The following is a 27333-nucleotide window of genomic DNA, read 5'->3' as shown; positions in this document are numbered from 1 at the left end:
AATGAGCTTCTTATTGGAACAATATAAGATGTTTTTATGGATGCAATGATTCACAAGCTTTTAAGTGTCATGTAGAATAATCGCAGTGTGACTGCAAAAAGCATCTTCAACAGTATTAAAGTCAGTCATCCGTGTCCATCGGCTACTTAGTGATTTCCTGCATTTCCCAGAATGTCCTTCATCTGGCATGAGCAGCTTCCATTCGTCTGTGGGCGGCACTTCAACCAGGGGGTTTGTAAATTGTTTTTTCCTTCTCTGAGTGTCACGAACGCGCTCATTAGTCTGGTTTAAATCGTTTGCTTTACAAGTTATTGAAAGTGAAACAACAAATATCCAGTGAAGATCCAATATCGTGCTAACTCTAATTGTTTTGTGTAGGTGGAGGGAGACAAAACAGCAGCTGTCAGCTGAGGAGCACAGAGAGTCGTGCCTCTTCTACAAACACAACCTGTGTTGTGGCTTCATTTCATAAAGCAATATTGAGCTTTAATATTCCATTACAGGAGTGCCACTCATTGTTTGGCTTAGTCAAACAATATAATGATTATATGGCCATCACCATGTTGCAGTGGTGGAAGAAGTACTCATATACTTATTATTATTATATAGTCTAAAAATAGTGCCCAAAGTAACGTCTTTAAACAGCTTGGCTTGGCCGAACAAAACATCCCAAAAAAAAACTTATAATCATATTATGTGAAGCTGGAACCCGCAAATATTTGGCACATTGAAAATGACTGAAACGATTAATATCAGCAACCATTATCAAAACTAGTTCCCGATTAATGTTCCACTAATCGACTGATTGTTGCATCTCTAGTAGCAGTAGTACTTCACCTGCTGGCATAGATAGCTGTCACAGATTTCACATTTTCACAAAAAAATATATGCATCCTCACAAAGCTTAATCCAAGACTGAGGTTTTAGCTCATAAAAGTTGTATGTTTTAGAAATACATGGATTCCATTTGACAGACATAATAACTGTGAGAGCACATGTGTTTCTGCTTGTGAACACCTACATGTGTGTTTTGCAGGTATTGAATTTCAGTCCCAATCAACCCACTGCCATGAACTTGTGTGTGTGTGTTTGTGAGTACTGCATGTGCATGTGTGTGAGACATGAAACACACCTATACATCACCTCTTTAATGAGTGTCGTATAGGTCATTACACACAGCACAGCAGTCCAGTAATATCAATAACAGCATTTCTACAGGTAACTGATGCTATATTTACACGTGAGCTGCTTGATTGGCCCAATAGAGCTGAGCCATTAAGATGACATATAGCATGACGGTTGCTCACATCCAATAATAGCAGCAGCAGCAGCAGCAGCAGCAGCAGACACGGCGGTCAGTGTGTCCCCAGTAATAACTTACACTAGGGTGGGCGGGTTGATCTCGGCTGGGGGAGGCCCGGCATCAAAGGTTACCGTATCGACTCCACGCTCAAAAGTTCTTTCAGGAAAACTTCTAAGGAGTCAGGATGGCCTGCTGCAGCTCCCTTGGGTGAAGATGACCCAAAAGAAACACCCACGCTGAAAATATGAGCACATATACGTAAGCATGCACGTACATACACACCCACACGCAGGAATACAATATATAGACCCACGGAGATGTGCTCACACGTGACACACTGTCTGGTGCGAACTAAGAAAAGGAGAAACCGAGAAAGACTTTTATTTTATTAACTATGACACAGACACACCACACACAGTTCGTCCAATTGAGTTTGAAGGGGTTGTTCAAACACTCTACTATAGGAGATAATACAGATCTTCAATTGAAGTTAAAACTGAACTCTTACGAGATTTTCAATGACAATATACACACAGACTCATACCTTATTATTATCTCCATTTCTCTTTTATAAAAAAACATTAGAAAGTAAGACTGGTTGGTTTGCATATCGATATAAATAGATGGATTTATAGGTAGTTAGGTTTGTAGGTACGTAGGTTGGTAAATACAAAAGTAGTTTAGGATGAGAGAACAGTAGTTTTATAGAAGTAGTTTCATGCAATTTGCAGCATGGAAATAGAGTTGTTGCCAGTTTATTAGGTACACCTATAGCTAAAACTAATGCAGTCTAATACAATGACTAAATAAATAAACAATAAATCCTTCTTTCACAAAGGTTATAATGTTCAGTTTGTGTTGAAACTGTTTTAGAGAGGTGTTGTTTGTCATTTTGGAGCATAGAAATGGACATAGTCACTGTGACGTCACCCATTGGTTTGTGGACTACGATTTTGGCCGTTGCCATCTTGTTTTTTTTGCAACCAGAGAGGGTGGAGCTACGTACAACCAAATGCTGAATAATACATTTTTTGGCGACCAAAATGTTAACTTTCATGAACTGAAAACACACTGTGAAAGGTATAAACGGCTCATTCTAAGGTAACGAAAACACAACGATTCTTATTTTCAGGTCGATACACTAAAGAAAACATACTTATTAATATTATATTCCATTTCTGCTAATAGAGCCCCCTAAATGCTACACACTAGACCTTTAAAAGGAACTCTTTAATATGTGGGCAGCAAGGGAGAAAGCAGGGATGCACATTTACTGAGAGAGGGTTCCCAGAAGTTAGTGAAGTAACCCATTCATATCAATTTTATTGATAATATAGTCCCAATATCAAGGGACTTTACAATCTGTACAGAATACGCCACCCTCTGGCCTTAGACCCTCGATTTGGACAAGGAACTCCCCCTAAAAAAAACTTTAAAAGGGAAAAACTGGAAGAAACCGCAGGAAGAGCAGCAGAGGGAGGGATCCCTCTCCCTGGACGGTCTGACATGTAATAGATGTACAGAATAACCAACATGGTAAAATTACAGTATAGACACTCAGTAGACTACTTTATAGTCTGCCATAACCCATTGATGCAGGGTATGAAACAGGGCTCAAAGTTGTCTGTCCGGCACTGTGCAATAAGTTCGGCAGCACAGTGGACATGCCGGTAGAAAGCGGTGATGTAGGTCCATATAGATGTGGCTCGAGACCCAGCAGCTGTCTATTCTGCAGTGATTTAGCGTCTGACATGGGTGAGCCTTGTGGCTCAATAGCACTAAAAGGCTCATCCTGTCTAATGGGGTTCCTCTATGACGCAGACGAGGAGAGGCAACCCCTCCCCTCCTTTTACTCTGACATATAATCCAGAACATACACACACACACACACATCATTCATTTTGTCCATCGTGCAGAGACTGAGAGTGCACACAGATATATACACACATCAAACACACACACATATACTGTACACATGCCGCCCTGCACACTAATGAAAAGGAAGGGGAATTGAGACGACGGTGCACGACAAACAGTTGTGTAATTGCTTTTGAGAAACGGCTCTTGTCGGAGGCTGTCATCGATTGGTCTTTGCCGAGGACAACTCGTTTACTCAGTGTGTGGGAGGAGGCCCGGGCGGCAGTGATCATTACTGGACTGACTGTGGTATCACTTTATTAACTCAATGTGGTTTGATGTTTCACTGCAGGGGGGGAGGGAGGTTGTCATACTCCATAAAGTAGCTGCTGCGAGACAAGAAATATGTTTCAGGTTGATCACACTGGTAAACAAAAATACACAATTTAAGTTGAAGAAGAAGGAAATTGCTTCGTAGTTTGAAAGTAGTTTCCTTTGAGGAGAGTTGACACATATGATATTTAAAGAGCCATGAGTTCATTATTTGTGGTGAATCTAGATTACATAAACTGATCGTGTGTTAGACGGTCTACACTGAGCTGAGGCACAGTGGGTGTAGAGTTGGTGTTATCCAAACAGCGTTATGAATGAAGAGCCCAGGAGTGCGTCACCGTGTAGTGTACATCCCTCCCCAGCAGATGGCCCCGCCTGCAAGTGCTTAGCTGGGAGGGTGGCGGCGGTGCTTGGGAGGGTGTGGGGGGTGCGGGCCCTTATCGATTTGGCATTTGAGATATAGCATGCAATGTAACATTTTTGGAAGGTTCTTAAAATATTTATTGCTGGTGATGCTCCTCCACGGACACCGGCCGGCACTGCCTCCTATTTAATTAATGACATCAATGCAAATTGGGGATAGCAAATGGTCCAAAATGACTGAAGGATTTTGTGAATGGAGCACTTACTGACTGAGGAATGACGTCAGCGCAAAGCCATATCCCTTATTAGTGAGCCAGGACCGAGGGGAGGCGTCCCATTGGCTCGCCATGGCATCAGAGCGACGCGATTGGCTGCCGGCGGATAATTAAACACCTACACAGTCAATGCACAAATCCAAGTGGTGGGATATATAGGCTGGTGCGTTGGCGCTGCATGCAACAGAATCAAGAGTTGTTCTGCAAGTTGAGATAACTTGTTGTGTTTTGCATAGAGATACATAGAGATATATATTTATTTTTATTTTTTTTGCTGGGTGATTATCACTGAAGGTAAGTGTTGACTTTTAAATGTTGGGCGATGTGTTGGAACTATGAATGTACCTGATGAGCTGTTTGTGAGTGTGTGGATGAGATGGGGACAGAGTCACTGCGTTAGACTGCGGGGACGTGATAGTGTTGGTAATGGGATTGGAGTGTGGCCGCTGGGGTCACCAGTATCACCAGCACCCGTTCTGTGAGGGTCCAGTGAAGGCCAAGGACCCGACATAGAGAGAGAGAGATGGGAAGAAACACAGAAAGAAAATGACTAAAGTGAAGAATGGCAAGTGAAAGAGGAAAAGGGAAGAAGAGATGGACAGGAGGAGCGAGATTTGAGTGTGTGTGTGAGAGAGAAAGTGTGTGTGTGTGTGAGAGAGAGAGAGAGAGAGAGAGAGAGTGCTGGCAGCTCATTACACTAATGCACTGGTCCCTTAGGGAGTTGGCAAGCTTGGAGTCTCCCTCCTCCCTCTCTTCGCTTTCCACCCCTCCTCTTCCAGGACTAGCAAGTGCTACATGCCATGCACAGTCTAGGACCTCCACCTACCCTCACACATACACACACACACATGCACACACACTCACACACACACTCTCACCCACAGGCATGTCACACTCCGGGTCCTGAGAGAACTACCTGTCCTGTGCTCTTGGCTGGATGTTTTGGAGGAACAGTGCATTTTTCCAGAAGAAGTGTAGGAGGGGGGGATTTTTTAAGTGGCTCAGTTTTGAAGGGGTGTTGAAGTAAAAGCAAGGATGTGCAGCAGGAGACCAGAGCTAAATAGTGCCAAGCTGAGATGTGGGTAAAGCTGAGCTCACCTCTCTGGGAAGTGACAGGAAGCCCTTTTTCCTTTTCCAACTTCTTCCCATCAGTACGAGAGGATCAGACACTAAGAAGTATATATTTTCTAGATGTATGTTGATTTTTTTGCTTTGTAGATTTTTAGGCAAACTTATTTGTGTGAATGGCAGCAGTCTTGCGCACAAGGAGCTGACAAGTGGGGGGGTGGGTGTCTTTCTTTGCTGTGTAGGGGACCATGGTTATGTTGAAGATCTCCGCTTTCCTCGTTGCCTACGCCCTGGTCATTTGCCAGATGTACTGCTCACAAGCCGCCCCTGCCAGGTGAGACTCTCAACATTCACATTTTTCATTTTTACACTTCAAACTCTCAGCTGACATGCATCTTGAAACATGTGAGGAAAAGTAGAACGGATGTAAAAATTGTTAGAGTCACAAGCAACCAGTGGGATGGAGAGGAGGGCTGAAGCAAAAAAAAAGAAACCTCAAAAAAAATTTTGTAAATATTTTGTCACTAAGGGAATCGGGTAGAGTTTCTCCTCTTTAAAAAGAAATCACAACATTTTCAGTACTGCTAGAACAATATGAAGGAATGGGAGGGGACGTATGTGTGTGAGGGGGAGATAGATGGAAAAAGATTCAAACACATTCAAAGACACACAGCAGATAGTGAGTAATAATGTGCATGCATGACAACTTTATTTGTTCTGGTTCATCTTAATATCATCAATTTATGATGCTTTGCATGAGCAGGATGAAATAAAGGCTCCAGTTGGGAGTTATTAGGTTTAAAATGTGTCTTTAATCACATCATTTTATAAGAAAAAAATAATGTAGATTCCATAAATTAGATTTCCTTATCAATATATGAATGTTGTGTATGCTGTTATACCTCTAATCCAACTGGATGAAATGGTGAATAATGGAACCAAAAAAGAACCAAAAAAGTGAAACAGGACAGAGAATAATTCACTTCACGGGGACATGTAATGTATATAAATCTATATATTTATATGAAGCCCCATTCGAGCCACTCCCCGCACTGTTCCCATGAAGCTATCGATTTAGTAATAAATCTAAAGGCGGCTGCACATCAGCCCCCTCTCTCAGATGGGGCACTTTCCGCAGATTGTTTCCCCGTGTTGGCTGGGGGCCCTCCAACTCAGACGTCATCCCTCTCAGAGTTGGTGACGTCCCAGCCAACCCTCCCCCCCCCGACCCCTCCTATCCATCCAGCCACTCCACATCCACCACCACCACCACCACCACCACCCTACCCCACCCTAACACCCCTCACATCCCCACCCCTCCTTTTAACTGCAGGTGATAATTCCAGCGAAGGGTTTAATGCTTAATCTCCCCTCTGACCCCTAAACCTCCCCGCTCACCCCTTCGCCACAGACCGGTTTTAGAGTCCATGTCAGACCGAGTCACGCTCACGGACTACGAGGCGCGAAGGTTACTCAACGCCATCGTCAAGGAGTTTGTGCAGATGACGGCGGAGGAGCTGGAGCAGCAGGCAACTGAAGGAAACAGGTACACAGACGACACACCCTTCTGTATTTTAACCCCTTTTAAAAAAAACAACATTTCCTCCCTGCGCAGAAACAGAAAGATTTGACTAGAATGGAAAGTTAAACGATGAAATTAAAAGGTAAAAGCTCTTCTTTGGGCTACCATGCTGGACTTTGTGTATCTTTTTAGGGGCAGTATCTTATTCTGGTTTCACTTTAACATCACTGAAGATGCGTCTTTTTAGTGTCCCACTTGGGTTCAATCAGGCATAGAGGTATGTACGACCAAAAGAGAGAAAAACTGATTATTTCCCAGAAAAAGATGTTCATACACGAACACAAAAAAAATCCCTATCCTCTGTCATGACCCTGCTCCCGCATGGATGAGTTTGATTTTGTTTGAGTGGACTACTATTTCCAGCCTGCCTGCCGGGCATGTGAACAGCGTATGCCTAACGGAACGAATAAGTGTGCATGATGTCAATTAAGTGGAGTTGCATGACAGTGGGAAGCGACTGGTTTCTGTTTGTTCTGTGGGTGTAAAAGATGTGACAAGAGGGGATTGACTGGGGCGGGGGTGGGGATGGAGGTTTTGGCGCATGAGGGGATGGAAGACAGGTTCTTTGAATGGTGGGGAAGGAGAAAAAGCATGATGCTGTAGGGGAGGGATGTCTTTATTTGTAGTTTTTTTATACCTGCGATGGCATGTGAATGAAATGCATGTGAGAGAAATGGAAGGAAAAAAAGAAAAACAGAGATGAAGAAAGTGTAACCTGCATGTTTTCCCATGCCTATGAGCCTGTTCTCTGCATGTGTTCTTGTGTGTCCCCTCCCCGACAGCATGGACAGGCCTCTAACCAAGCGGTGCTCCAACCTCAGCACCTGTGTGCTGGGCAAACTGTCTCAGGAGCTGCACAAGTTGCAGACGTTCCCTCGCACGAACGTGGGATCAGGAACGCCCGGCAAGAAGCGCAGTGCGCCTGAGAGCGACAGCTATGCAAGCTACGGCGAGACGTTTGACAGCATCTAACCCCTCCTCGTCCTCCCTCAGCCCTATACTCTTTTACCTTTACTGCATCTCTTCCTCTTCCTCCGCCTCTTCCTCTTCCTCATCCCAGTTTCTTCCTTATTGTTTTTGGATTGGCAAGTGCATGTTGATTTTACCTGCTTGATTGACATGAGAAGAATATGACCTCTAACTGCAACCAACTTTTCAGTTCTTATCTCCTCCTCCCCCCTCAGAGAATGATTTGTCCCTATAATTTCAGACAATCAGACTTAGTTTTCATATAAATGTAATTCAGGAGCCAGTTCAGACATCCATCTCTGTGTAGTCCACTGTGTGTGGAGTCATTTGACGGCATTTCAAAGCCCCTGAAATCTAAGAGTAGAGAGAGATCACTTAATCGAACCATTAATAAATGACCCACTCATGCGACACCATGTTTCTTGTTCAATAAACGTATTTTTCTACCAGGAAGCCTTAGCTCATTTTCATTCTTAGGGCTATACTTTAAAACAGTTAATGGGTACCTCATGAACACATTTCAAAATATGGACGTAAATAGGAGTTTAGAGCATCCTCTGAAGCCCTCATCGAGTTCACAGGTAAAAGAAATGTCAAAATATGTGATTAAACCTTGCATGCTTGTGCATATTTTAAGCTGTACGTCCTGTTTTTCTGTGCTGTGAAGTTAATGTTGATAAAAATGAAGAAATGCTGTTGTAGTTTGTGTGTGTCAGTGTTGTATTGATAGATGTCACACCAGATCTTGGCGTTAACCCCTCCTTTGCTCTCCTGAAGCAGCGTTACAGCACAGAAGCGAGCTTGCAACACGGCAACCTGCGTGACTCACCGCCTGGCGGACTTCCTCAGCCGGTCGGGGGGAATGGGCAACAGCAACTTCGTCCCCACCAACGTCGGTGCCAAGGCCTTCGGCAGGCGGAGGAGAAGCGTCCAGATGTGAGCAGCACTCCAAAACCCTTCAGGGACATGGTGAATAACTTTTCTTCTCTTCTGTTTTTGTTCTTTGACGGTGATTTCTACCTTTTCATCACTGCTTTTCTTCTGTTGCATGAAGTATGACTATCATAAAAAAGTCAATATTTTCCATTTGCTGATTAAAAAAGTGCAACAAAAGGACTTAGAACAGAAAAAAGAAAGCAGAAGTATTTTTAAAAATTGGCAGTAATACCAAACTTTTGACAAAATCATTTATTGTATCACAATAGATTTAAATAATTTGGACTCATCCTGTAATGACCACCAGTCAGTATTGTCCTTTTATAAGCTTTACATTTCCTTTAATGTCTTTCTTTCTTTCTTTCTTTCTTTCTTTCAGAGGTTGAAACCTGACAAGAAAACACCAGAAAAAAACCTGATAACAAAAATCAACAAAAACAAAATCAAGCAGAAAATAAACACTGAACTGGCCCTTTATCCACTCCCTCACGTTCTTACTGGAGAAATAAAAAAGACGCCACAGGACTTCTCGTCCCCATTTCCATCCTGTTAGTGAAACCTTTTGCTTTCGGCAAATAAGAGAAAAAAAAAGAGAAAAAAAGCACTTTAGTTTATGTACATGAACAAATGAACTCCTGAAGAAAAAAAAAAAACATCCTAATGGTTCCTCTTTTTTATACATGAATATCATTGGAAAATAAAATGAAAGCTGCAGTGGTTATCACCTTATTCTTTCCCAACCTTCACCTCGTTAGAGCACATTTCTTCTTCTCCCCCCCTCCCCATTTGAGATCCATCCTCCATAACTCCCCCTTTCCTCCCGAGGGTACCCTGTTTTTGTGTGTGCCAGAGGGACGCCATTAAAGATCAGCCTACCCAAGGCCCCCCCCACAACGGCTGTTGTCTTGTGCCTTGATGTAGAACAATTTACATGAACATGATTGTACAGTTCTGTTTCGAGACGATAAAGAAGAGCCGGATGAAGAGAACGAAGACAGATTAATATTGTAAACAATATTGTGAAAAAAACAAATTTCAGCAAGATTAAAATGTATTTTAGATACACTCGGGTTTGGGGTACTTGTGTTGTTCTTCAAAGGTTTTTAAAACATTTAGGTGTAGAAAGAGGTTATTATGAGAAGCTTATATTTGTACATTAATTGCTGGAATATTGATTAAGAATGTCCATAAAATATAAATTATATGGTGAAATTTGACAATATTTCCAATCACAGATACACACCAACATCCTGAAAATTTGTAGCACACATCTATAGTATGGGAAAACTATTGAAAACCAATTCATATTCTACTGTTGCACAGTTTGGGTCACTTTGTATGCAGCGACAGTCTGCAGGTGTAAACACATCAGTTTCATTTTCTGACTGACACCACAGCGGCATGGATATGTTCAGATGATATGAGAAAAAAAAACAACCTGCATGGGTAATTGCTTAATAAAAGGCAGACAAACCTGCAGTCAGACTGGTTCTTCTTTAGCTCCAGTGGAGGTAAATGCACGCCACTCTTTTTAATCAGAATCAGTGTATACGGACACTCGTGATAATAATTCATCACAAGTAAAATCTTTGTTTTATTAAGTTGTATTCTGCAAGAGAGAAATCGACACGTGTTCTTAATTTCAGACACAGCTTTTTAATCAAATGCAGGAACATTTTGGGGTTCTCTTGTTTTTACAGCAGCGCTCCAATAGGTGGCAACATAATTATCTTGAGTAAAGTTTCAGTGGAGCTCTGCAGAGTCTCACAGGTCTGACTCGAGTCACAGAAGCATAAAAACAAGTCCTCACTGGTGATAAATCCATCAACCGCTTCAGCAGGTACTGTGAGGCTGATAGAGACTTGGATTTTGTTTATTTGCACACAAACTAAAAGAAGAAAGGACAGCTAAAAAACTCTTAAAAAAATGAAAGTTTCTACGCTTGATGATGTTTGAATGGCGTCATTCTTTAGATTCTCCTGGACAGCAATGAGGTGTAAAACAATGACCTGTTGACCTCCTCCTGTAGGCGTTTCCTTAACAGAAGTCATCAACCAGTGCGTCATAACAAGGATGTGTGAGCAGATAAATGAGAAATGGTAAATTGCCTTTGAGAAAGTGACACACAAGTCCATGACTTACAAATAATATCTTTCTGCTGATGCTGAAACACATGAATAGGAACAAAAAAAGCTAAAGGTTGTCAGCTCGAACTGCGTAAATCCAGGTGTGGAGGTGCCCTTCGGCAAGGCACTGAAGCCTCATCTGCTCCAACCAGCCGTCTTTAGAGGACTGGTTGTACTTACTTAGTGAAATTATGTGTACTTCAGCAACCTTTGAGTAAAGGTTACAAGAAAAGCACAAAAAAAGAAGATGTCATTAGTGAAAAATAAAAGTCTGTATGCGGAAATAAAACATTAATTTCACATAAATCATGTTAATTGCACTAACTGGAGCATATCAATATCGTGCAAAGGCATAAGTTCTGTTTCAGATTGTATTTTGCCAACAATAACTTTCCCTGTACTGAATGTATTTGAAGTGCAGTGTTTCCAGAAAAATCACAGACAGAGAGCTTAAAAAGTACTTAAAAAGGAGGATAAATAAAGGCCCCTCAGTTTTTGGATGACAAATGCAGGATGTAAGTTTGGAAATTGAGGGGCTAATGAGCTCATTCAATAAGGGTGAAATTGAAAAACAGGATACAGTTGATCCTATTTGGTTGCACGGATGAATGCTAAAGTGTGCACCGGAGCAAATACACGACATTTATCACAGTGTGCATCACACCCAAGCACACAAGGAGACCAAGGTTTTGTTAAACCATCTTATGAAATACGAGGGATACGTGAGAAACCATCACCACCAGACGTGCCGTGTCCATGCTATAAACACTTAAAGCCATAAATGATTGGTTATGAAGCCAACTGGACGGCTTATTAATTCAGGAGATGCATGAAAAATATGTGACCTTATGCGATCGGAGTGTAAACAGAAAAAGGGATTTGCGCTCTATTCCCCCTGAAGCTTTAAACCCCTCATCTGTCAGTTGTTTTTACAGTCTTTCCACTCGTGCTGTCTCTCTGTCTTCCTATCTGTCTCTCTGTCTGGAGTCATGCTAGAATCCACATGGAAACTTTCCCTGCATGACTGAGGAGGGAAAAACTAAAACCCCCCTCTCTCTCTATATTCTGATAATTGAGGGGGACGGGAGGTTGAGGGCTGATTCGTGGGTCGGTTTGGTTTTAAGCTTCTTTCTCAGCAGTAATCTAACAATCCCACTATGCCAATGAGAATAGCAGTCCTAATGGCACACAGCTGCTTTGAATGGGGCCCTTCCAGTTGGAAATTAGATGGTTCGTATAAGAGAAACCAAGAAACAAGCCCCCCATCTACACAGAGAAGACGTGTCGCTATAGTCCAGTTCCCAGAAACCTACACCACAAAACTAATTTCAAAACCCGAGGCTTTGGTAGATGCTTCTTTTTAATGTTGTAAAGGAATGGTTTGACAGTTTTGGGAAATAAAGAGCTTGAGTCATGATTGATGATGAGTCACGTCCATGGCTGGCTTCTGTAAACCAATGCAATCTCTCACTGAGCTATTATCTAATGCTCTATCCACTTAAACAGTCGCTATACGATATTAAAACCATTGAGATTTTAGCAAACTTTTTTTGTGAGGACAAAAAAAACTGCAAGGATGGCAGTGTGGTCCTACAGTACGTCATCGTACTTGGTTTTGTCCATGTCCATAAAATTCACTAAAGCTCTCTTCTAAAGTTTTTCTCCTTTCTCGTTGTGTAAAAACGTCTACAGCCTCTTGACTCAACCCGATCTCACGTGAAGGCGTATAAATAGCACAACATTATAAGGACATTCTGGGAGTCATAAGAGCGCATTTTAGCCTTTTGACGTGTCATTTGTGCGCCTCTTTCCGTGTGTCATTTTTACACCACGCAACAAAACTACGGCCCAAACTTAGACTCAGTCAACAAAACCACTTAGTCAGGTTTAGGGAAAAACATCATGGTTGGGCTTAAAATAAGTACGTAAGCACACAACACACTGTTGAGAAAGGCTCTGTTCCAAGATTGGATTTCTTCGTTATTTGTATTATCTTAATTTTTTTTTTTTTTTTTACTCTCTTACCAAGATTTAAGTGAGAAGATTGATACCTTTTGCAGGTGCTGCTAGAGCCAGAAGGCGATTAGCTTAGCTCAGCATAAAGACTGGAAGCAGGGAGAAATAGCTAGCCTAGCTCTGTCCAAAGTATTTCAAATTTAAGAAGATATACAGTAACATGCTAATTAGTGAGATTTAGAGGTGTTGGCAGCCAATTTTGTGTACCTTTTGCCACGAGCTAGCTGTTTTCCCCTGCTTCCAGTCTTTATGCTAAGCTCAGCTAACCATCTCCTGGCTTTAACGTCATATTTAGCCTACAGACTTGAGAGTGGCATCAATCTTCTAACCTAACTCGTGGCAAAAAAGCGAATAAGCCAACTTGAGCTCATGGAATGGCGTATAAATAGCACAACATTACAATGGCATTTTACGTGTCATGAGGATGCATTTTAGTATTTTTGTTATTTGTAGGCCATGCAACAAAATTTCGGCCGAAGTTAGGTTTAGGTTTTAGGTTTAGAAAAACATCAGGTTGGGCTTATAATAAGTACGTAAACTAAGTACGCATGGAAACAACGTAACGTAACTACGGAAACACGTCACAAACGTCACTAACATAATTAACACAACTAACATAACTTACAATTTTAATTTTATTGGTTATTTTTGCAGGGACAACGCACAATTAAAAACTAATTGCATCAGAGTTAGCTAGGAAGCAATTTGCATATCTAAAATAAGCAAAAAAACTAACACCGGTCTCCTGGTTGAAAGTCCTGTATATGTTGGACCCATCCACCTCCCTTTCCGCCCACCATAAGCGGTCTTTCTCAGTTTTTATTCTACATCACTATCTCTTACCGTAATATATTTACACAGATGCGTTTACATTGCTGTCAGTACAGACTACATGGCGTACAAATGACATGCGAAAATCAAGACATGTGTTCTTATTGCACGCTAAATGCCTTGCGCATTATCATGTCATTCATACACCTTTTCGTGCGGCCGGGCTGGAATAAGCGTACATACCAAAGTGGAGAACTATTCCTGTAAAGAATGGGGTCTCGCTGAGAATTACCTTCACACATAGCAATGTTTCTCTAAATGTGCTTCAATGAGCACTCCCCTGTTGCATTTGCCAGGAAATGAGGTAAAATTTGGGAGGAAATTAGCTATTTACATTCAGATTGAGGCTAAAACTAATATTTATTGACTTTATATAGTGTAACAGGCCCTTATGTGCACATGGGAGTGTGTGTGGAGCCGCCCCCCGTCACATAATCACGTGATAATTATTCACTCAAGAATACGTAGTGATATTAGCTGCAGCAACCAGCGACCAGCTGAGTCTCGCTCATAATGGGAACCAGCCGACTGACGTTTATATTTTCATTTTCCTTCCTCATTTTTAAAGCTCCCAATTTTTCCATAAGGCAGTCATTTCCAAGGCCCGAGGTGAAACCAGACACCCAGGAGCACTCATGGTAAAGGTCCAGAAACAACATAAGGCCGGCACGACATCCTCTCACCTTCCCCAATCCCCCTTTTCCGTCTTGCGCGACTGTTGCTGGGAAGGTAAACACCTTTTCACCGTGTCAGAAATGGGATTTCATTCTGCTGCCATTGCAGTTCCTTCATCTCCCCCTCTTTTCTGTTCCTCCCTCTCTTTCTTCTTCTCCCCTCCCTCTCTTTGCCGCCACATCTGGAACCCAGCTCCTCATTTATTTATGTGGTCTGTGTTGCTTCTTTTTTTTTCTTCTCAAAGTCTTATTTAAAAGTCCTTTACCTTGTCTTGTTGGCAGTTTCTCTCCATCTGATGAGGTCTGCAATTACATCTCGCCATAACTGGTCACTCTGCAATTACATGCCCCACCACAGAATCTTTTCTCCCCCTCCTCTGAGCAGCACCACTGCTCATATGGCAGACCGAAATAGAATAGTTTCATGTCTGTTTGGATGGCGTCCCAGCTGAAACTATGCTCCGCTGCATGACTGACAGTGGGATGTGGGCTTTTTCTCCCCAAGAAAAACCCTTTAAGGCCAGTCACGTTTAGACTCTGAGCAGTCCCACTCCAGCAGGCTTCGGTGGTGGTTGGCCCAGCTGGGCTCCAAGACGGGAGACAGAGTGAGACAAAGTTAGAGAGAGTGAAAGAGAGGACAGAGACAACAGTTTGCAGTGAAGAAGACAAGAACCCCGAGCTGTAACTATGAACCCTCCCGGGAACACTTAACCTTTCAGTCGCTGACCGGGTAAGTTTGGCAACCGCTAATCTCAACTTCTGGGAATGTTGACATGATGCTGTGAGAAACTTTGAGCCTTTTCATGATGTTTTTCAGATAACTTAAGCACAACTTGTGCAGCATGTACGTCCTGTTTTGAATAGAAAACTCAAAAAGTCTTCAACAGCAATGCAGTTGTCCACTTGGTTGACAGACATTAGTACTTTCCAACGTGAGATGCAGTTATTATTGTGCAAGGTGCTTGCATCACTTTCAAACTCCCGCATTTAAATGGGTGGGACCTTAACAGATGACAAAGCCTTTTTTTTTTTTCTCATGATAGTGTTCTTGATCAACGTCCAAGTCTGCTTTAATTTATCACAGAAACCTTAAAAGTTTTCTAAAGATGTCAGTATTCTGACTTAAAAGCTTCTGATTTAAAAGGGCGGCAGTATTGATCATCTGGACACCCAGAGTCTCACAAAACCTAAAGGTTGTATGACCTGCTCTGGAGGGATTTTTTTTATATTTTACAATATCATCCTTGCTAAAAAAGTCAGATGAAGCACAAAAAAACATCCTTTAAATGCCAGATCATAAGGAATTCAACTGAACCCTATATCAATATCTAAAATGTAATGTTAGAGTAATGCAATTGAAAAGGTAATGCATTGAAATTACTGACAACTTATATTTGGGTTTTAGAGTTTTAGATAGTTACAGATGAGTAAAAAATAATCAAATTATGTCTTGATTGCAGGGTATGTAATGTCAGCCCCCTGAGGCAAATTTGTGATTTGTGAATTTGGGCTTTACAAATAAATTTGACTTGACTATGTAATCCAAAAATTGCTCAAAGTTGACTGAATTGATTTATTGGGTGTTTCAGTGAAACCATTAAAATAGTGATTAAACCATTTTTTTCCCGCTTTGGGGCAGCTTAACAAGCTATAAACACACAATGACATTACCTTTTAAAGTTGATGGTTGCTTAATTACATATCTAGTGGAGATGCAGCAACATTAACATTCATTTGGAGTTGTGTTTCTGGCCACCTGATGAATAAAAGTCCAATATTCACACTCTTTTAGCTCTGTTTTTGGTCACCACCAACTCCTGAGGGAAATATCTAGCTCTTTAGCTGCTAAACGCTCCACTATGTTCACCAGCTAATCACTAACTTTGTCTGTGTGATGTCTCAACCCGATCTCATGGGAAGGTGTATGAATAGCACGATATTTCAAGGGCAATCTGCGTGTCTTGAGGACGCATTTTAGGCTTTTTGTATGAAATTTGTTTGCCGCTTTTTGCGTGTCATTTGTACGCCATGTATGTCCAAAGTCCGCAGTTTAGGTTTAGGCAACAAAACCGCTTAGCTAGGTTTAGGAAAAACATCAGTTTGGGCTTAAAATAAGTATGTAAAGTAAATAAAATACGTATGGAAACAAACGTCAGTAAACGTCACTGAGAGCAGTGAGAGTGAACCAAAACAGTAAAGATACGGGCCTTAAAACCAAAACAATGAGCTGAAAGATGCTAAAATTCTCAGTAGAGCTGTTGGGAAATGGTGATAATCATCTGAGTCCCTCATTAAGAGCGACACCTTTAACATTACACACAGTAACTCTTTCTATTGTTAATATAAAAATACTGAGTAGCGCACCTTTAAGTTAATCCTTTACAAGTAAAGTATACCAACATTTTGCTGAGTCAGTTGGCCTCCTTAAACCCCGTGACAGTCTGCAGTTCTGTCTAATATGTGCATGAACATTTAGTATATTGCTGACTGACTTTAACGATATTTCAGCCAAACATTTACATTTTAAATCACCGATAGATTGCATTGCTTTAAGCATCCCTTTTGTAGGAACTTGCACTTGCCATTTGATGCTATCATGATAAATATGAACGGTGCTTTCGGGATACTGGTCAGTGTTCTCAATCGGAAAATATTTTATGTTTTTGTTCTGAGTCATGCTGGAGCTGAACACCATCGTGTGGCTATAGCTGTTTGGAGTATATGCTGATCTGGTTTGTGTGGGAGTGATGGAAGCTGAGACTTTGGAAAACAACAGAGATTACAGTGAGGCTGACGGTGATGATGAGGACACAGCTACCACATGTCTCTACTACTTTGTGTGTGTGATGTGGTGGTGGAGAAAAGAGTGTGTTTGAGAGAGAGAGAGACAATTAGAGATTACAACATAGGTGTGTCATTATGTTTTCCCATGCTCTCTGTGTGTATTTCTCGTCTTTTCTTTGCTTCTGTTGCCCAATCTCAAAGTCCATCAGCTGCCCTTCAAGCATTAAACCCTCACTAACAAACATCACCTGTGTGCTCACTTAAAATGCATGAGTGGAAAAATGTGCCAGCCTCTGAATGGCAACGTGAACTGAACAGCATATGTTACCAGAACCAGAAGTATTTCTGTTTTCTCTAACCACGTAAGTCATGGTGTCACTATATAATTATATAGCAAATACGGTGAGCTATATACAGTATATGAACTTCTTCCTGTGTTTTGTTCATTGTTTTTAGACAGAGTGGCTCGGACCAGTATTTTGGTCCAGACTGGAGTCTCTCAGCAACTATTGAAAGCCATGAAATTCTGCATGGAAATTCATGTTCCCCAGATGACGAATAGGTGATCCTCTGACTTTTCCTCCAGCGCCACCATGATGTTGACATTTTTTGTCAACTGTTGTTGTCCGGATTGCAATCGCAATTACAGAGATTACATCTCAGGATGAATTCTAATAACTTTGGTGATCTTCTGACATCAGCAATAATTTGTCCAATATTTTGGTTTATGACCAAATATAATAATGACATTCAGCCTCAGCTCTACTGTGTTTACTGCTTATTGATATTATACTGCCATAAACACACTCGACTCCAACAAGCACTGAATGACCTCTCATGTGCGATATGATGACTGTCTACGGGATCTTGTGCAATATTTACATAATTGTAGTGCAATAATAACTCTTATTCTAGTGCAAAATTAGATTGTAGATATTTATTTCATACTATTTTAGAAGCTGTGTTGCCGACTGTGTTGAGCTGTGTTTTCTGATGTTTTTTTGTTTTGGTGGTGTCCTGTTATTTTCTGTCTTTTCTGATCAGGAGTAACGCTCCTACAATCATTTTGTTGTATTCTGTACAACTACAATAAAGGCTTTCTATTCTAAAATAAGATGGTGAACATGGCAAACATTATAGCTGGTAGTAGCATATTTGCATTTTCATTGTGAGCATGTTAGCAATCTACGCTTGTCTTTCTATTCTTGTTTCTGTTTTGGGAGCTCGCAGGCATGCTATAATGCTTATTGTGAATTTTATCCTCAATCAAAGTCTGCAGGATTGAGTGGATTGATTGGATTCAGTGAGGCGTTTTTAAGAATGAATGTTGCGATTGATCCTCTGAGGTCTTGAAGTTGCCAAAAACACAAAAATACATGAAGACGTATAGCTGAAACATCTTCAGTGTCTTGCTCTGTTCTTACAGTAGTATTGTGCCTGTCTTGTGCCTGACACACTATAGCAAGCCTAGCATTTGGTGACTCATTATGTCACTCAAGTTTTACAATGTGGTAAAACTGGTGCCGTCTCAGTATAAAAATAAACTTTTGCGAGGCGGTGTGATTGGTGCTTAAATTCTTAACAGCAAATGATAGCTTAGCATCAGTAAAGAAAGAAAGCTCAATGCTTATAACTCATGGTCTGGACAGTTCATTTGGCATCAGCAGATGACAAGCTAGGACAACCACTTCCTGTAAACATCTGTTCAGCACTTCTATCTAATAATACATATGGCTGGTTGGGGATGAATCTAGAAGCACAGTTGCGTTCTCCTCCGGCCCGCCTGGTGAACAGCTGAGGAGGGCGTAGCGTAGCGTGGTCAACACGAACCGCACATGCAGGTGTGGCCGTCACACTGCTGTCACACTGTTTTAATTAGGCTTTCTCTCCACGGGCCGAGGGTTTCTGCTGTAAAAATCTCACCCCCACAGTCATTGTCTGAGACGTTAAGAGAGCGCCTAGTAGTGTCTATCAGTGAGGGTGTGACTGAACAATGTGACCGCAGCTAAAGTTGGAAACACAAAGCTTGCACTTGGCTCCACACGAGTCTGGTTTTGGAGGAGCCAGCGCCAAAGCATTGTGTATTCCAACTAGCGTGCTCATAATAAACTGCTCAACATGAAGACTACTTTCACTCATCAAAGACAAAAGTCAAACCCATCCCGTATATTTGCTCCCATAATGATAGATAACAAGTTGATTCACGTTCAAGGCTAAGATCCCACACCGGCAGCTGGACCCTGCCAAGCGCCTGTCGCTCTCCATTAGTAGCTCCTTTCTTCTGGATGAGGTAGTTTCTTTCTTTGTGCATTGCTATTTTTCCATCCCTCCTCTTTGTGTCTGTGTGGCCTTGCGTGGAGTCAGGGCCGGGTCATTTTGGTTCTCCTCCCACGAGTCTGGTGTCCCCCACAGGCTATTTCTCACACAGCTCGGCCTTTCCTCCGACGGTTTCGATCCAGATGCCCACTAATTGTGCTTTCTTCAGGGGAAACAACAGCGTTAAGCTTCTTTTCTTTTAACCAGTTTGCCTGTATTTCAAATTTACCTACACTATTGTTCAACAAATGGAAAGTAAATATAATTCATTTTCTGTTAGCCAGTGATAACTACATATGACCTGGGGTATATGTCTCCAAAGAATGCTCCTAAAACCAGAATAATATCAGCATATCCCACATGTCTTAACTGGAAAATGCTCCGTTCGGAATAAGGCCTAATTCAGAATATTAAAACGGAATATGCTGTTTACATGACCCGTATTCAATTTGGATTTATAGTGGAATATTAGTGTACATGTAAACATTGTCATAGAAGTAGGGGAGGCTGTGGTTCAAAAGCTAGAGCAGGTTGGTGATTTTATTTCTCCTCCTCCTGTCCATGTGTTGAAGAGTCCTTGAGCAAGACACCGAACCCCAACTCCCCCTCCGCATGGCACCTTTAGCTGCCGTCGATATGTATGGGTGAATGAGAGGTGCTTTGATATATAAATGCAGTCAATTTTCCAGTCCATTCAGATGATTTTTAAAACGTATGAATTTGATGTAATGTTGATGCGATGCTGACCGAATACTGACAGATACTCAGCCACATCTGAATACTGTATAAGCTGCTATATGGCAGTGAGAACTCTGCACCCAGTGTGTGGAATCCTGTCCCTGTCTGGCTCATCTCAGTCTGTCTAGGCTTATAACATGACTTCTATGAAGTGAATACAATTTTCAACCTCTGACTAACTATTGCTTCCATTTTAAGTTGTTTTTGTACCAAAATACAAAACTCTTACCAAGGCAAGGCAAGGCAGCTTTATTTGTAAAGCACATTTCAACAACAGGGCAATTCAAAGTGCTTTACATAAACATTCAAGAACATTGCGACAAAGTGCAAAAGAACATTAAGACATAATTAAAACAGTTATAAAAACATAAAAACATAAAAAACATTAAAGATTAAAAAAAGAAAAAAAGCACTTTAGAGCCATTAAGAAAGGAGATAAAAGCTGGTCCGTTCTGTGACAAATGTAGTACATTTCTACACTTCCACGGCTACAAAAAACGACAACAACAACTGGCTCGGGTTGCTGACCTTTGACCTCTGTGGAGTACAGACAACATCTTCCTCCGCATGGAGCCAGCTGCCTGTCTCCGACATTAATCAAAGGGACAGTTTTTATGGCGTCCAAACAACCGTGATCAAAGAAAGTTGTGTAAAAATGGTTAAAACAACAACTGGTTGTGTCCACAAAACCTCCCGCTGTTGATTTAAACCTTCATTCGTCCAAAGAATGAAATCTAATGATAATAAACGCAATGAATCAGCAAACTTTTGAGGTAAAGATGGAGATTTAATAATGTGGGACCACAGCATGAAGCAGCTCCCATGAATGACAAAGCCCCATGTTAATGTTTCTTACGTCACAAAATATGGACGTTGCACGAGTGTCACGCGTCCATGTTTGACGTCGCTTTATTGTGGCGCCTGTTGACACATCGCTGCGACAGCGTTCATGACTCAGTGGAGGCTCTCTCTTCAAAGTGGGGACTCAATTAGGAGAGTGCAGGTATAAATTTTTGCGTAGGTGGGCCCAATATGGCAGCCACTCTGGGGCCCAAGGCTGGGAGATAAATCAATATCAGACTGGTTGAGTTAGAGCGTCAGCTTGGAGGCTCCTCTTGCGTTGACCTCCTTCTCTTTGCTTTCTTCTTTTCTTCCCATCTCCATCTGCTAATTGGAGGGAGGTCGTGGCTTCCCGGGCTTCAGTCTGTTTATCTATCTTGTCTGTGATTGCCATCCACTGTATTTGCTCTGTGGCCCTCGTGACGGTTCATTGGGGAGATCATGAGAGGAGACGGAGGCGTCGGTACTTCTGCGCTTTTGTTTGTTGTGTGATTCTTAGAAGATAGAAAAGGTCACCTCCTTGTGAAAAAGTCTTGATGCTGTATAGAGAGCACCTCAGGGAGTCTTGAGGAGTTACTACTCCTCTCTAGTGGTGTCATTTTTCTGTTTTGGTAACCCCCGCATCCTCATTACTACCGTCTGTCTCAGGGCTCTTACTGCGTCATACAGCAGCGATAGCAACTCAGAGGAGGTGTTTGAAAACGTAAAACCAAATGAAAGTCATTATGATCTTTAAACTGTCAATCAGATATTTGGGCAACTTTTTCTCCTTTGGGTTAAATTACATTTTCCTGCATATATTATATTATTTATATTATATTTAAAGTTAACTTAACACTTGTTTTAGAATTCATTATGTCATAACTAGGGCTGCAACTCATGATGATTTTCATTATCAATGAATTCGCTGATTGTTTTCTCGATAAAATCTTGCTTCATTTGTCTGATCAACAGTCCAAAACCCGGAGATATATAATTTACAATGATGTCAAAATAGAGAAAACCAGCAAATCCTCACATTTAAGAAGCAGAATCAAGACAATGTTTGGTATTTTTGCTTTAAAAATGACTGAAACAGTTACTTGATTATCAAAATTTACATCTTTGACATTGTAAATAGACCCTTTTTGGGTTTTTTTTCGCTCTCGCTGCACATTACTGTCCTTTATTATTTTTCAGTCCATTGTTTGATTTGACTTGTGAAAACACATCCAAGTCAATAAAACTGAAATGGTTTGTAAGAGCATGGTTCAACGGCAGCAATAATTCTGTCACAATAGGTGTTACACCCTTTTAAAACGATGCATATCTCACTTTGAAATCACACTTTTTAAGTATTTACTTCTGAGAATATTCTGTATATCTCAAATGAGACATGGCAGACTGTTTTCCAGACCTAATTACCCAGAAAGCTCTCACATGTGTTTGCTTTTCGTGCCCAAAGTGGAAAAAATAGCACGGAAATGGCTTTTTGAAGTGCCACGTGTGGGCACATATGGAGCTTGCCCTGCATACCTTGCGATTTATGCAGCCGATATTTACTTATCACATTGACCCCATGTGTGTCCCATTTTCCCTGCGTGCTCCTTTAGTTCGGCGGTGGAATAACAGTCGGAGGAAAACGCCTTGAAAAATTCCACCCTGCCCTGAAGTGGTGCCTGTGTTCCTCGGTTTTAGATCTGGGCAGTGGACCTATCCTCCTCCCTTGATTCTTACTCTTCCCTTCTCCCCTAAACCCACACACACGGACCCAGCCCACCTAATTTACTCCCACCTCCTAATGTCAAACAGCTGTAGAGTTCACTCGCAAGGAATTGCTGCTATTACGTCCTCTTCCCCTCCTTCTCTGCTCTCTTTTTCTCAGCCATTTTGTGTGTGGCCCCTAATATCAGGTCACTCAAGAGCCCAAATGTGGCATCTTAAACCACGCATCTATTCAAGGCTTATTTATGATCCGGCCGTTGGGTATGAGGTCATGAATTTACATCGTAGATGCCCGTGGGCGGAGATGGATAGACAGACAGCCGGCTATAAATTGCGCGTATGGATCGCGCTCCTATGTTCTCTAGTGGCCCGGTCTCGCTGACATGTAAAGGTGGGCCGTAACTGGGTAGATGCCAATTTCCAAGGCTCTCCATCAAACTGAAGGAGCCGCGTGACATAAATGCCAGTGACGTCATTCTCCGTGTGATTGACAGGAGAAAATCAGGCAATGACGCTGAGGGTTCTGAGCTCCCGCTGCTGTCGGGAATCTGCTTCAAAGGATTGCTTTGGCCGCATGCCTGAAGTCCGACCTGGAAGCTGATTCCTCAAGAATATCACTAACTTTAAAACTTTGGCTACGATATTCAAGACTGGAAAAGCAATGGACCTGCTATAGGTTTAGATTGCTGAGGGTACAGCACTTTACTGCAATGTTGTCAAAGCCAAAATAAAAAAAGACAAGCGAAAACAGAGGCAAAACTAAGATAAATAATTAAAATAACCTCGAAGGATTATAAAAATATCTTGCATCAAAATACATAAAAGCAACACATCCAACAAGAATATGTAACTGGTGTCAAAATCCCCCTCCCCTTTTCAGAGGACATCAACATAAATGTGGAAAAACTGCTACACCATATGTCCACTCTGTCCAGTCTTTGTACATTTTGCTCCATGTGAACAATCTTAACTTGATGTTTAATTTAACTCGATAGTCGGGCAGATTTTTGATAGACTTCGTAACCTTTACATAAAAGAGTTCAGTGGTTGTTTTTATGGAGCTCTCTCATTCGGGGAAGCTGAGGTCTTGCCATTTTATTGAGAACTCATACTGAGTCTGAGCTCTTCCACTAAAGCAGCTGAGTGGAGTTCTTGTTGGTCAAAGTTAGAAATGTACTGTTGAGTTGAAGATGTTTTCCCACTCATCCAGGGGGCTTCATCAGTTCTACTGGCTGGTTGTGTCAACATTTTTAAATTCATGCTTTCTGCAGAATCTGCTTATGGAAACTAAAGTACAGTATGGTTAAGGTTAGACAAAGATTGTGCAAATAATATATGGTTGAGGATTGTCTACGGTTAGGCAATTAAAACAGTTGGCTCAGGTTAAGGAAAGATGTCTATGGTTAATAGAAAAACAGCCTTTAACTGCAGGTCTATGATGGGACAACATGTTCTTACTTTCAGCTCGTGAAATACCGAAACTTGGTCAGTGCCCCTCGATGTCTGCTGATGCATGTATGAGACACACTGGGCATTCAACTAATGCCGGGTACACGTTACACAAGAATCAAGCAAATTCTGGTCCCAAATCCTATATATTAACCAAGCAGACTGAAGCGAAAGGACAAAAAATGCTGTTATAGCGGCCGAGGCTAATGCATGAGCTAATGCGAAACGCAAAGCATAAAATAGTAGTAAGATGGATCTCAGAAATGGAGGACCAACTTGTTAAGTAAGTCTGAGTGTTTATTTATTTATTTTATCTATTTTTTTCTTTTTTCATCGTGAAATTTCAGTACAAAGTAGTGCAAAAACTAACATCGCTAATTCTTCCTGCCCGTCGTCCGCCATGTTTGTTTACACTAAAGTAAACGGGTCAAACAAACACCTAGGAGACCGCTGTTCGTGTCCCGTGTGAAACCAATTCAACGCTGACTTACTTCACCGTGCTTTTGTTATGTAACGTACGTACTTCACTACCACCAGTTACGTAACAAGCACACTTATTTTACTAACCAAACCTAACCAAGTACTTTTGTTGCGTAAGTAAACCTAAAAACTCAGTAGACCAAGGTTGGAAGTTTATTTTGAAAAGAGACTGTATATGAGCGAAAATAGTTTTTTCAGCCTGTGAACACGGAAGTTTAGTTTGAAAAGCGGAAACCGACACACCGTCCCTGACCCTGACCCATTTTATCCCCTCTGGGTTGTTCACATGGACCAAAACTGAGGCTCCTTCTGGAAGTGATGCCCCATTACCCCCGTCATGCTGTGTCCCCGTGGACCGGGCCTATGGATGTGTTGCAGCTGTGTCTTGATTCCCCAACATCTTAGCCACTCATTTTAAGTACCATCAGAGAATGATCAGAAAACCATGTTCAGCACATAATCTGATCATAACCAGGATGAAATGACTCGTGCATGAAACACCAGCGAGTCCTGACGTGGTGTATTTGCTCTTCTGTGCTGTGCTTTATCTTTGTAATTTCATTGCACAAACATCAATTCTCTAATGATGTTAAAGTATGTGTTCCTCCAGGGGGAGCTAAGCGTTGCCTCAGTGAGTTTGAAAATCGCTGAATGTTATATTTTGCACAAATCCTTCAGGGACACAAGCCTCATATCTCATGACACTGTGGTTCCATATGTGTTGTGTTTGGATTTAAGCTTTGGTTTGGAGTTCTGCGTTGACTTAATCTTTTGACAAAGGCCCAGTCAGTCAAACCACAAGTCAAATGGATGCACTTCTGTCTCCTGGTTTTAACCTCAGCGTTTGTTTTATTTTCTCGGCTCCGAGGTGACTCAGCTGATGTTTCGCAGGAGAAAAGTGGTTTCTAGTTTTTGTTGCTTGGAGCTGGCTCGGCTCTGATTAGGTTTTCCCCTCTTCTTTGCCACGAGGACTTCATCTCAGCCAATCCTATTCTGATTCTGAGGTGGGTGTGGTGGAGGTTAAGTCATTCATGTCGACACCCATCAATCCCGTTATTTTGAACGCCACACTGGGTTGTAACTAACTGTTCTTAGATTTTTCTCTCCAGTCATGTCTCTTGAGTATAAACTAGCACTAAACACACTCGAGGCCCACTGTGTGTGAAGTGTGGATTGCTGCAGGGTGATGACAGAGTCTTTAGTCAGCAACATGTGTCAAGTTGCTCCGACTGATTATTGTCATACACCCTACTTTTACCTGACCATGCTGTAAGCCTGGCTCCAATTATGTCAGTGTGACTCCCCTATTAGCCATGTGGTGCATGTGTGCCTCCCTGCAGGCCTCACTCATTCATTATTAAGCAGCTCCTGATGTTTTGCTGGCCGTCACTGCACCGGTGTCAGGTACCGCACACGGTCCCCCTTCACTGAACCAGACAGAGCCAGGATCCAGTTCTCTTCGGCCTGTTTGGAGCTGCTCCCGAATGCTACCGAGCTCCACTCCAAACCCTTTTGTTAGCACTGGAAGTTGTCTCACCCCGAGGTTGATTTCCCCTCCGTTATTTATTTGGCTAACTGTCGATGGAACTGGGAGGCTTAAAATGCATTTGGATATTTCTCTTGGCGTGACGTCGGGGCTATTTGAGCTCTCTCTGGAGGTATGGTGTTGCTATCATCTTTTTTTTTTTTTCTTGAAATGAGAATTATGGGTACTTTTATAGCTGACCGTAAAGTACCAAGACGACAGTGTGCTCACTTTAGCAGACTTGTGGTGAAGCAATATAGTTATATATGCAGCAGAATTTCATCTTTTTTGGGGGTTAAAATGTGTCCCAGGCTTCTTAGTGTCAGAGGAATGAGGAGCTGAAGTGTAACTGCTATCAGTTGTAGCGATCTGTCCACTTTTATTAGTGTGACATTCAGCAGGGTGGCTGATTTTTGACCATGTTGGGATTACAGGTCTGTGTGTGTGTAACTTGACCTCGTCTGATCTCATCTCCATATGCGCAGGTTGCCTAGAAACCCCGTGAGGGCGGTGCATTTAACTTCCATATTATTATGCCAAAGGAAAGAATGCTTCCCAGACCCAAATAGATTGCACAGTTTCTGGCCTTACAAGGAAATCTTCTCATTCGGTCTTGTCAGTTGAGGAAGGACTTAAAGTTTTCATCTCCCAAACTGGTGCATACAGAGACAACAGGACAATTATGGCATGCTAGACAAAACCAAAAATAGGCCTAATTTCTAGTAAACGTTTTATAGAGTGCTTTTACTGTATGCCCCGCTAAAGGCCTTTACACACTGGGTGGGGGCGTTTTTCTTCTTGTTTTTTTTTTCGTGCGATTAATTTGCATGTGAATATATTTTTTTGAACTGTTTTTGTCATGAATACTTTCACACAGGACGGGAATATTATGCAGCAAAAAGTAACGTTTTTTTTTTTTTTTGGAGCTTTCGCACCACAAATAAATCAAACCAATCATACTGTGTGGAACAGGTTGAGTTGTGCCTATATTTATAAGGATTATAAAACAACAACACTGAGGCTCTGTAGTCTGAACCAGTGGGGAACTCCGAGGTCTTAAGCCCACGCTGAAGTGCCTTAAACTTGCATTCTTTCTAACAGCCAGCAGGGGGCGACTCCTCTGGTTGCAAAAAGATGAGTTTATTGTCTCAATTGCTAGTTTCA

At 41.7% G+C, this 27333-nt stretch overlaps 2 protein-coding genes across 6 annotated transcripts in view; both read left to right on the top strand.

Annotated features, from left to right (window-relative positions):
- Window positions 1-1426: 1426 nt before the first annotated feature.
- Window positions 1427-9924, top strand: LOC119486448 (calcitonin-1-like). Of its 4 annotated transcripts, none has more exons than XM_037766570.1 (5): window positions 1427-1561; window positions 5442-5533; window positions 6611-6745; window positions 7564-8331; window positions 8531-8609. In XM_037766570.1, the coding sequence occupies exons 2-4, from the start codon at window positions 5448-5450 to the stop codon at window positions 7751-7753; spliced, it is 411 nt and encodes a 136-aa protein (XP_037622498.1). In that variant the 5' UTR covers window positions 1427-1561; window positions 5442-5447; the 3' UTR covers window positions 7754-8331; window positions 8531-8609. The 4 variants fall into 4 exon arrangements, with proteins under 4 accessions (XP_037622498.1, XP_037622500.1, XP_037622499.1 ...); XM_037766572.1 differs by lacking the exons at window positions 1427-1561; window positions 7564-8331 and adding exons at window positions 4314-4425; window positions 9066-9924 and having other exon boundaries at window positions 8531-8719; XM_037766571.1 differs by lacking the exons at window positions 1427-1561; window positions 7564-8331 and adding exons at window positions 4314-4425; window positions 9066-9924 and having other exon boundaries at window positions 8528-8719.
- A 4840-nt stretch (window positions 9925-14764) lies between these two features.
- LOC119486438 (protein inscuteable homolog) overlaps window positions 14765-27333 on the top strand; it is a 62815-nt gene continuing 50246 nt past the window's right edge. Inside the window, exon 1 of one of the 2 annotated variants that reach the window (XM_037766547.1) lies at window positions 14765-15063. The gene's annotated coding sequence lies outside the window, so the exon portion shown is untranslated. Of the gene's footprint in view, window positions 15064-26018; window positions 26303-27333 lie in introns of those variants that run through there. The other variant, XM_037766548.1, reaches the window with a different exon arrangement.

Source organism: Sebastes umbrosus, chromosome 4 (genome assembly GCF_015220745.1).
Source record: "Sebastes umbrosus isolate fSebUmb1 chromosome 4, fSebUmb1.pri, whole genome shotgun sequence".
In the NCBI taxonomy this organism is placed as follows: Eukaryota; Metazoa; Chordata; class Actinopteri; order Perciformes; family Sebastidae; genus Sebastes; species Sebastes umbrosus.
Note: the sequence above shows the minus strand (reverse complement) of the source record. Positions and strands in the feature narration are given on the sequence as shown.

Excerpts from the sequence above, each read along its gene's own strand:
- LOC119486448 (XM_037766570.1), top strand. The coding sequence starts at position 5,448 with ATGGTTATGTTGAAGATCTCCGCTTTCCTCGTTGCCTACGCCCTGGTC. Across the intron at positions 5,534-6,610 it reads TCACAAGCCGCCCCTGCCAG|ACCGGTTTTAGAGTCCATGT; the intron begins GTGAGACTCTCA and ends CCTTCGCCACAG. Across the intron at positions 6,746-7,563 it reads CAGGCAACTGAAGGAAACAG|CATGGACAGGCCTCTAACCA; the intron begins GTACACAGACGA and ends CCTCCCCGACAG.